We start from the raw sequence: 11,437 nt of genomic DNA on the forward strand, positions 1-11,437 counted from the left end.
TGGGCAGCTATGTAAATCTGATAAACAAACAAATAAATAAATAATAAAGTTTTGGGCCATAGAAAATGACTTAGAGGGTAACATGAAACCCATCGGCTGTGAATTTGAGACCCCTGATTTACAGTATGAAACTCAGAAGGCACTGAAGTTGCCACACTATAGGAAATGCATTTAGGAAAATGTCAGCCTTTTGAGGTTGTCCAGATCAGGAAACTATCTCCACAAAAATACTATAATTATATTTTATTGAGATAGCCTACAGTGACAGAATTTTGCAAGTCTGATTGTATTATCCCATCTCTCCCTCTTATACCCCAGAGAGTCAGGGAGGAGCCAGTGTTTTCTCCCTAATACTTTCCCTTCTCCCTAGGTTCAAGGAATACTTTTGCACGTGTCGTTTTTGTTAGAGTTTCTGAATAGTTCCTTCAAGGTCATCTCCATGGCTCCCCATAGTAAATGACTGGAAGCTAGAACTGCATTTCAATTGTATAATGTGTGCTAGTAGTAGAAAATGAGCGTGTGTGTGTGTGTATTGGTTTTTGGAGACAGAGACTGGCCCACTTTATTAAGCAGACAAAAGACACTAGAGATAATTAATGCAGGATCAACAGCCTTTATCGATCAACTTGCAGTCAGGATATGCATAGTTTTTATACCTGCCTCTATACATGTAAGAGCTGAGTTACATGTTGCACTAAACCAAAAATTACAGTTTATTCCCACATTAGAGCCCGCATTAGGGATTACCTCGTGGTGATAAGGACAGTCAAGCATCAGTACTTCTTTGCCCATATTGCATTCACTGATAGCTGTCCAGCAGCCCTGTTTAGGGTTACCCAGTCCCTTTTGGGATTACCCAGGCTATCTGGTCGATAAAATTGCTCAGATCTGCTCCAACCTGGACTCTAGGCAGGTCAGGCTGAGGTGCTTGAGGCATAGTCTGGTGATCTGAGATGGGTTTGAGTCAGTGAAACCTGAGGAAGTGGATGGAGTTCTCTGTGCTCAGTTCAGCCACGCGTTAACTGGATCCGGCCCTCCTGGAACATAAAAGCAGCCAGGGAGGTGACCTGTGGTTGGGTCCATGCTGTGATATCATCCTCCTTGATGGAAAGGGTGGTACCTCCTGCCTTGAAAGAGGTGGATATGCACCCCCTCCTCAAGAGGCCATCCTTGGACTCAGTGGTTCTCAATAACCATTGTCCAGTATTCAACCTTCCCTTTCTGGGGAAAGTTAAGGTGGTCAGACTACAGTTGATGAGAACCCTGATGAAAGTGGATTATCCACACCCATTTCAGTCAGGTTTCAGACTGGGATTCAGGACTGAGACAGCTTTGATCATGCTTGTAGATGACCTGCGGCAGAGCCAGGATGGAAGTGATGCATCCATTCTTGTGCTCCTTGATCTCTCAGCAGCTTTCAATACCATCAACCAAGGTATCCTTCTGAACTGGCTCCATGGGCTGAGGATAGGGCACACCATTTTACAGTGGTTCTCTTCCTTTCTCCGGGATGGGTTTCAATCAGTGCTGGTTGGGGGTAGGGCGGAGAGAGAGTGCTTCCTAGGCCCTCCTCTGTAGGATGCTGCAGGTTCTACTCTCCTATTTAACATCTACATGAAATCACTGGGTGAGGTTATCTGCCAGTTTGGAGTTTGGTATCATCAGCATGCTAATGACATCAAATTATTTCTTTTGACCCCAGACCGAACAAGTGAGGCTGTCGAGATTCTGTCCCAGTTCCTGGAAGCTGTGCAAGTCTGCATAAGGAGGAACTGTCTCCAACTCAATCCTACCAAGACCACGTGGCTGGGGATATTCTGTCTTTATTCTTAGATGGGGTAGCACTTTCCTATTCAAGAGTGTTGCGCAACTCCTGCTCAATGAGCTGGTGGCAGCTGTGCCCAGGAAGGCCTTTGCACAGCTTCATTTGCTGCGCCAAGTGTGCCCTTTCTGAGATTGTGAGTCCTTCAGACAATCACTCTCATCCTGGTCACCTGGTGGCTTGACTACTGCAACATGCTCTACATGGGGCTACCCCTGCAGACCACCTACCTTCAACTAGTCCCGAATGCAGTAGCACAGGCAGTGATGGGCATGCTTTGGTATGCCCATGTAACAACCCTGCTTCATGAGCTGTACTGGTTGTCAGTTTGTTTCTGAGTGCAATTCAAGGTGCTGGTCATTACCAGTAAGTCCTACATGGCATAGGAACTGGTTACTTGAGAGGCTGTCTACCACCCATAGTATCCGCCTGGCTGATTTGATCCAGCAGAGTTTGATTAAACAACGCCATCTATGGTGACCCTAGAAGTGTGTCTTTTCTGAAATAGCACCTGTCCTCTGGAATGAGGTGTCCCCTGAGATCCAGATGGGCCCCACCCTGCTGGTGTTTCAGAAGACTTAGTCCTGGCTCTTTGCCCAGGCCTTTGATGAGAGTGATTGATGCCCCCTTTTGGGTAGTGTGAGTCTGCTTCTTGTTGTTGCCCAGTTTTTGCCATCTTGTATTCCTTATTTTTACTATTGCATTGTTTTATTGTTTTTGTTTTTACCTGTGAATTGCCCAGGGTCACAGAGAATCAGATGGTGTACAACAACAACAACGTTTTCCAAGCCAGACAATTTTTAAAAAAATAAACCATGATTTATTGGATGTTTGAATCCAGATCATGCTACCGCTATAGCTTTCCTAATGCCTTTGTTCTGGTTCACAGGAACAACATTACCAGCATTTCCCTGTGGTACTTGTCAAGGTAAAGTTCTTGGACCTGCTGGTTTGTCATAATTCTGTTGGGTCTACAGATTTACTATAACTCCTCCTACTTGTAATTGTGATTGGTCTCCTTATTTGTGACTTAATTATGACCTTGTTCTTACAAATGATATTTCCATGTACTATATCCTCGCTGTTAGCCACTATTATAACTACCTATAACTGGGATTAAATACTGGATATAGCGACAACAATTATACAAACTGATGGCTGAAGTCCACCATAATGACTATAACTTAAAACAAAGTGATCTTAGAATAGACTAGTTTTTTCCCCATGTAGTACAGCCACTTTAACTAGGGCTTTTTGCAGGTAATGCATTAGGTCTTCATCCAAAACAGTAACAGTTCTGGCACTATTTTTTTTACATTAAGAAAGCACTTTCAGGGAACTGCAAAATTGAAATTGGGGAACTGATAAAGATCCATGTATTAAAATGCCTTACAATCCATTGATGAAGTGTGCCATGAAGTTTATTAGAAAAATAAATTCATTCCAAAAAGGAAGGGGAAATGAGGGAAATTTTAGGCTAGCTGAACGCAACTTCAAAAAAACTGATTCAGCAAATTATGATCTCTGTCACCACACAGTACCTCAATTATTCTTTGTTTTTAAAACACCAGTGCAAAGGATCTAGGTCATTCAATCCTTATTTTGTCACCATCTTTCTAAAATTATATAAAAGACTGTTAGCAGAGCTGATCTTCCTGTGCAAGAGTTTTCTGTATAAAGTCTTGATCTATGATGTACTTCAAAAAGCACCCCTGTATTATTTTGTAAGCCACCAGCTTCAACCAACTCTTAGCAGTTTACAATCATAAAATCAACACAATAAAAACATAATAAAAAATAGGCAACGTAACAGAAAATCACTGTGCTATGCAGTACAACCAAACTATTAAGCTCCAAATATCTTGTGAAAGAGCTCTGTTTTCAAGGTCTTCCTAAATGAAATCAGCGTAACTGCAGCTTTAACCTGTTCCATAAGGTGGGGGCCTATTACAGAAAAAAATTGGCTTTGGGACACTACATCTCTCTCCTCATAACAATGGAGCAGCCTAAGCTGACCCACCTGAGTACAGGACAGGTGAGAAGGCAGTCCTGAAAGTATCTAGAAGCCAAAGGATGCAAGGCTTTACAAGCTGAAACTAGCACATTGAATGGCCCTTGGAAATCTATAGGCAACTACTTAAATGCTTGCAACAGTGGTGTAATATGGCTGTAGTAGCTCTCCCTCGCAGTGAATTCCACACACCTGCTAACAGTTCTGTGCACGCATTTATTTGTTTGAACTACACATTATGCTGCACTAACACAAGGTGAGTTTGCTCAAAAACATTATTGATTCTAAACACAGCTCTTCCTCCTCAAACAGATGCTAATTTCTGTTAGCTCAAGGGCCACGGCAGGTTTTGAGCAGCATGCCAGGGGCCAAAGTCTCAAGATATTTGTAAGCACCTTTTCTTCTTTCCTTAATGTTTTAATTTAATTTTTATTTATTCTTCTCAAGCACTACTCTTTCACATTATATTTTAGTGGCAGTTTTTTTGCTAATATCAATATCCCCTCTCCTAAAACAAAATGCATCCTTGTGATCAAATTGCTGCATGTTATATATTTAACGTGTATTGCTATTAAGACTTTATTCAAAGGTAACAATCAAACTTAAGGAACACCGGATTGCTAATTAAGTCAGGATGTGATCAAATGAAATAAAAAGCTTCTAGCTTTAGAAAGATTGTGGCCAATGCTCATTCATTTCAATTTCTTCAGAAACATAGAAATGATTGCAAAAAATACACGGTATTTAAAACACTAGAGGTTTTTACCTGCAGCAATAATTCTTCCTTTACCCAGCTGATTTATGTATACAAATTTTTAATAAGACATTATTGAAGAATAGCGATCATGCTACCAGTGGAATTAAAGGTAAGGAAAATTTGTGACATATGCAATTTGGGTAACTAAGAGTTTCAGGCAATATCCCACTGCAACATTCCTTTCTTGATACCTTAAGGAAGCCTGGGAATATACTGGATCCATTCTAAGTCTGAATCACCACTGAATGTATTGCTTTGAAAAATGTAACTACCAGCTCATACATAGCTCATAACCAAAAGTCTCTCTAAAGTTTCTAATTTTGAAGCTGATTTCCAAGTCTTCATGCTATTTGTGTAGTGCTGTCATACCTGCTTTGTTCCTTTCTACTATACACATGCTTCACTTGCTTTCATGGAAAAGAACCAGTGCAAAATTCAGGAGATTTCCATACAGGTAACAAATACTTGCTGGAATCTTAGAAGAACCCATTTATTTTCTGTGATTTTCAGTTTTGCATCACTGCAATATACTCTATGAACAAAGTAAACATATTGTGAAATGCTAAAACATATGTCAAGTTTCAGCATTTCACATTAAATATGTCATCAAAACTGGAAAACAAAGAAATCTAACAACTCTTAAAATCTTGTGATATTCACAACTACAATTTCACCTTGAAGGGAATTTTCTCAGTTCAATAAATAGGATTTATGTTTTTTGCTTCTGCCAGGGCTTAACAAATGAGAGTAATATAGATCACACGTCATGACAATATTATGAAAAAGGTAAAGTAGAAAGAATAGACTGAAGTCAATACATACAGCCAAATGTAACAAAGGCTAGTTGGACATAGATTCTCTGACCTGATGGATGCAGTGAACTTAGGTGACGTTTGGCTATAGTAGAAGCAAACGTGTTTTCAGGGCAAAGAATATACTTTCAAAGAGTTTTACTAGAGTTAGATGAGAGAGACAGTTTGGTCTAGTGCTTAAGGTTCTGGGCTAGAAACCAGGAGTCTGTGAGTTCTAGTCCCGCCTTAGGCATGAAAGCCGGCTGGGTGACCTTGGGCCAGTCACTCTCTCAGCCCAACTCGGTGCAATGCAGACTAGCTTCCTCGTGGTGCACCCCAGGCAACGTGACTTGTCACGGCTAAATAGTCTACACATCTGGCTGTTGGACATCACAAGGATTTCCCAGCAAGAAAAAAGCAGCATGAACATCAAACTGCTATGCCATATGATAAAAAACAAACAAACAAAAAATAAAGTTAGATGTTTATTTTCACCTTAGTTGTTTCAAAAGTAAATAAAGTTCCTAAACTGTGATATTCATATCCACATCTAGTACTCTAAGTAAGTTTCAAATTCACATACTATTTAATTCCCTCAAGACTTCCTACTTTGAAGAGCATCATAGTTTACAGAGATCTGAGACTGTCAAGTTATAATTAGTACAAAACTTTTTTTTTTTTTGCTTTCAAAGCAGAATTATGTTGAATATATACAATATTCCCTACTCACCTCACAGGGTTGTTGTTGTGGGGAAAAATAGGGGAAGGAAGGAATATTAGATATGTTCCTCCCCTTGAGTTATTTATAAAAATAATAAAGGCGGGATAAAAAAATCTAAAAACAAAATCATGTACTTGACTAGTTGTGACTCAGTACGCTTAGGTTTCTGGTTCCGCATTTTGTATGAACACAGGGAGTTATGTTAATTCTGTAAACCAAAGTTCACTTAACCATAAATTAGTGAGTTGGAGTTGCTTTAAATTCCATTTCCTGTGAACAGACAGTGGTGGCTGCTTTAGGACTTCGTATCACATTTAAACTTATATCAGCTTCTAAACGTGCTAACAGGACCCCATGAGGGGGGAGTATAAGATGATAGTCGATATGATACCACTAACCGAGATTAATTTGGTTTAGTAAGTTGTGTAAACTGCAGCACAATCTTTATACTAGCCTCACATTTGCTTATATATACATCCCCTGATTTCATTCCCACTTCATCAGTACAGTAAAGACTCCTTTGAGTTGAAATCAACTCCTGGTGACAACATCTGTGCAGTTTTCTGATAAGCAAGTGTAGAGTAGCAGTCTCAAATTTCATTTGGTTGCTCCATTTGCTAGCACCTTATGATAACTGTGCAGCAGTGTTTCAAATAAACAACTATGTCCCTCTTGAAAAAGATAATTCAGAGAATAAAGCACCTAACTTTTATGTGAGCCCATATAAACTGCCTTGATCGTTTAAACCCACAGTAAGGTGGAGTATAAATTTGATACAAATAACATACATATGGAAGACCCCAAGAGCTGCAGCAGTAGCTAAAATAAAGAGCAAATGAACTATATCTATGATTGAACTTCCTGATTATATATAAAATTAACATGAAAGAAAGTAACCAAGATTTTACACCTCCCTTTCTAAAAGTTAAGTGTTCATATACCAACTGCTCTGAAATGCATGATTCATTTCTACATACATGAATTAGGAATTCATATACTTGAATTTCAATTAGGAACACAATTTGGAGTTTTCCCTCAGAAGTTCTATATTATCCAGGAGCATCTGGAATGATTATGATGAAAAGACAGTAATAATTTAAAAAATAATAAAGGTTGTTCTTGCTTGCTGTTATGTTAGAGAAACCTTGAAAAATAAGCTACTGTCCTACAATTATAGTCATGAAGCCAAACTTCCCCTTCACTTAATTTACTATTTAACATATCTATATTGTTATGAGATGCTTTCTGAGTAATATATTTAATATTTTGAACACCAGAAATCCTATCAGAAAAGCCCAAGTGGAAAAGAGAATATTTGGGCCTAGAATGAGTGTGTCCCTCCTAAGAAACTGAAGGAATTGATAAGAACAGATCACAAACTGAAAAGCAGGCACATAGAGGAGTATGGGTATGAAGGAAACACAGCAATATCCAGTGCCACAAATGTAATCACTGGACTGGAAAAGCCCACAGACATCCTGGAGCTGCACACCACTGCCCATTTTAAAGTAATTCATACAGAGCACAGGATATGGTAACATCCGCACAGTATTCATACTGGAAAAGAAACAAAAATGAATGCCCGCTAGGAATTGCAGGGAGTCCCCCGCTGGCTCTTTAGGAGCTTATTTTTGCGGCGGCATGAAGCGCTTCTGGAAGATCAGCCCACTTCAGCAGACGCGGAGGAGGGCCTGAAAGGTGGCAGGCGGGTACACAGGGCGTACGAGGCGTGGGCACGGCATAGTCGAAGAGGGAGGCTCGGCTCTCCGACTACAACGAAGTAGGAGGGGAGAGATCATGAAGAAAAAACAGAGAAATAATGGGGGTGATCTAGGAAAAATGGGAGCGGGAAAGAGAAAGATGCCACACATCGCCCAGGATGCAAACAATACGCTCGGTGCGAACGGGGAAGTCAAGAAAGGAGCCGGGCGGAAACCCTACGAGCAGCCGGGACAGAGAGCATGGGCCGGGGGAAGGACACGAAAATGGAAAGGGCTCCGGGCAGCGGGCTACTACGGCACTGCGAAGGAGATTCTGCGCCAGCGCTGGAAGCGAGACCCCCGCCGCTCCTCGCGAGAGGAGGCCAGCTCAGCGCCTTGGCTGCCTTCCACCTCCCCGAGCTAGCCCGGACCCCCAGCCCCCTTTCTGCCAAGGAAGCCCTTACCTGGGTCAGGGAGAAATGAGTGGCCATGCTGCTTCCATCATGCACCGCCCGAGCAGAAAGGAGAAGAGCGAAGACTCCCAACGAGGCCCGGCCGATCAAGCAAGCGCTGCCAGGCTGTCCTCGCTCGCTCCAACTTCAGCAACTTCCCCGAGCCAGCCCGTCCTGGCCCCGCCCTCTCGCTACGCGACAAATCCCGGAGCCGGATTTCCCCGAAAGTCCTTCTGGATCGGAGTCACCGATCAGTCCCTGGATTTGGCGTTACAACATTATTACAGTCCACGCTTTTCTGGCCCGGATGAGCCGGAACGGCTCCAGTTGGTGCAGCAATTGTAAATACGTGGCCTGGGTTTAGAGGACGGTGGATTGGAAATCTATTTTCCTTTGGCGAGTTAGGGTGAAGTCAGGGTGACCCGTGAGAGTCTTAGGCGTGTTAATTCAGCGTAAATCCCACAGCGTTTGGAGGCGTTCTCAGGCTAAGTAAACATGGAAAGGATGGTCGTTTTAGTACAGACCATTTCCTGGCAACTGAGAGAATATTAAACTGGCCTGTGATCCACAGATCCACTTTTCAGACCACTCTAGACCATTTGTGAATTATGCCTCTGCTCTTGCTGGCAGAAACTCCTTTGTCAATCTTCACTACTATGTATGTAATAGGACAGTGCAGTCCTATGCATGTATATTAATGTTTATATTTTATGGGGAATTTTATTGTAAACCGCCCAGAGTCCCTCTTCTGGGGGCGATGGGTGGTGTCTAAATATGAGTAATAAATAAATAAATAAATAAATATTCAAAAGTAAATCCTGTTTCAGTTCAGTGGGGCTGATCTTCACATCTCTTGAATAGTAAATTAATGCATAGTTTTTTAGATGAAGTCCTGCAAAAGCAATTTGAAACAAGGAACCTGAGAAAAGAGTACTCAGAGAGCCTCAGAAATTGTGTTAAATGCCCTCAACTTACAACCTCAGGTAGTCCTCGACTTACGACCACAATTGGGACTGGAATTTCCATCACTAAGCAATGCGGTCATAAAGCAAGACATCACATGACTGCATCACTTAGCGATTGCAATCCTGGCTCTTCCTGTTGCTATCATTAAGCGAATTCCACTGGTTGTTAACTGAGGATCCCCCAATCCAATTCCTGGCTTGGTCCCTCCCAGCTCCAAGCCTCAGTAAGGTAAGGGACTGCCTCCAACCCTCCCACCCACCTATCTCTCCCCATCTCTGCCCTTTTGGCCACCCTGCATCCTGCCTTGCAGGGCAGCAAGCAGCCCCAGAACTGCATGGCTCTGAGGCTGCTTGCCATGCCCCAGGAAGCCACAGCCTCCCCAACCCAGTCCCAGCTGCAGTTGCCCTCACCACCCTGCACTCCAAGCCCCCTACCACTCTGCACTCCACCATCCCAGCTGACCTTCGCCTCCTTTTTGCTCCTGCTGCTGCCAAGGCGTGCCCAGCCTTGCCCTTGGCGAGGAAACTGCCATGCATGACCTGGGGAAGAAAGCCTCATGTGGTCAGCAGCTGCCTCACTAAGGGCCGGGTCAGGCACGCTTTGGCAGCAGCAGGAGCAAGAAAACAGCAGAGATTCAGCTGGGGTGGCGCAGCCAGAAGGGCATAGATGAGGGGGAGATAGGCAGGTGGGGGAAGATGAAGTGCCCTGCGGTCATGTGACTGCAGGGGCACTACAACAGCTGTAACTTTGGGGACTGGTCGTGTCCCTTCATTCAATGCTACTGTAACTTTCAATGGTCGCTGAACGAATGGTCGTAAATCAAGGACTATTTGTATGCCCAAGCTCTATCTTGGGTAGATTAAGAAGCCACCTGCTTGTTAGATCTAGGTCCCTCCTGGATGGTGAAAACTGTCTTGGTTTTCTGAGGAGCTCCAGGAAATGAAGTGTGTGAAGAGATGCCTGGAGTGCTGTTGGAGGAAGACAAAGAGTGAATCTGACAGAGGAAGAGTAAGAACCCATATTGGAGATTACATCATAGTGATAATAAGGGCAGCAAAATGCTCTTCTTTCTCTGCTTTGACTACATTTGCCAGTAGCTTATTGGGCAACCTAGTCCCAGCTGGGGAGGGATGGGCCACAGGATCATCTCCAGGGCTGCTGTGAGAAACGTTCTTACCATTTGGTAGATAAAGTCACTCAGATCTGCTCAAAGTTGTACTCTAACTGGTCAGTTCCTGTTGAGGTGCCTGGAGCAAGGCCTTGTATAAGTTATCTGGAGTGAGTTGGATTCTGTGACTTCTGAGGAACTGGACAGATTCTCCAATCTCAGCCACCTGCTTGTTAGATCTAGGTCCCTCCTGGATGGTGAAAACTGCCTGAAAGGTGACCTATGGTTGGTTCCATGTGGTGGTGTCAGCATCTTTGAATAAGACAGTGATTCCGTTAGCCTCAAAGGAGGCTGTGGTGCATCCTCTCTTCAAAAAGCTATTGCTGGCCTCAACGTTCTTGGACAACTACTGTCCAGTCTGTAACTTTTCCTTTTTAGGGAAGTTGGTAGAGAGGATGGTTGGGCTTCAGTTCCAGAGGACTCTGGAGGAAGTGGATTATTTGGACTCATTTAATTTGGGTTTCAAGCCAGGGTTTAGTATGGAGACAGCATTAATCAGGCTTCTTGATGATCTGCAGCTGAGCCGAGATGTGGATGGTGAGTCCATTCTTGTGCTCCTTGATCTCTCAGCAGCTTTGATAACATCAACCATGATACCCTTTTGGGCCAGATTCAAGAGGTGGGGGTGGAAGGCACTGTTTTATGGTGGTTCTTTTCTCTCTGTGCCCAATTTTGTATTGGTACATCGGATAGATCTGTGCAAAGGCCTTCCTGGTCACAACTATGTCCTGCTCTTTGAACAGGAGCTGCAAATCTAGGATTACCAAATTGTGCACGAGTTCTTTCTGGCATAGTGCAACCCCAGTTCTTCGTGAACTCTTGGAAGAAACTGATAGCTGCCACCATATGTAATCACATGACTGAACAATAAGAGAATTAAGCATAAAAGAAGTGGTGATGTGAAATACTCTGCAGTAAGCTATACTTCTGAATCAGAATGCATACTGTACCTACCATGCTAAATGACAAAAAAGGGTTAACAAGGATGCATACTGCAACATCTTAGCTTCCCTCATCACGTAAGATTCATTAATGAGAGACTGAGCCTC

The 11,437-nt window shown here is 42.9% G+C and overlaps 1 protein-coding gene across 2 annotated transcripts in view; it reads right to left on the bottom strand.

Annotated features, from left to right (window-relative positions):
• EPS15 (epidermal growth factor receptor pathway substrate 15) overlaps positions 1-8,436 on the bottom strand; it is a 63,982-nt gene extending 55,546 nt beyond the window's left edge. The window contains exon 1 of one of the 2 annotated variants that reach the window (XM_063297928.1): positions 8,267-8,436. In XM_063297928.1, coding sequence (XP_063153998.1) covers positions 8,267-8,293 — 27 coding nt within the window. In that variant the 5' untranslated portion in view covers positions 8,294-8,436. The remainder of the gene's footprint in view (positions 1-8,266) is intronic. The other variant, XM_063297927.1, reaches the window with a different exon arrangement.
• Positions 8,437-11,437: the final 3,001 nt, after the last annotated feature.

The sequence above is a fragment of the Candoia aspera genome, chromosome 3 (genome assembly GCF_035149785.1).
Source record: "Candoia aspera isolate rCanAsp1 chromosome 3, rCanAsp1.hap2, whole genome shotgun sequence".
In the NCBI taxonomy this organism is placed as follows: domain Eukaryota; kingdom Metazoa; phylum Chordata; class Lepidosauria; order Squamata; family Boidae; genus Candoia; species Candoia aspera.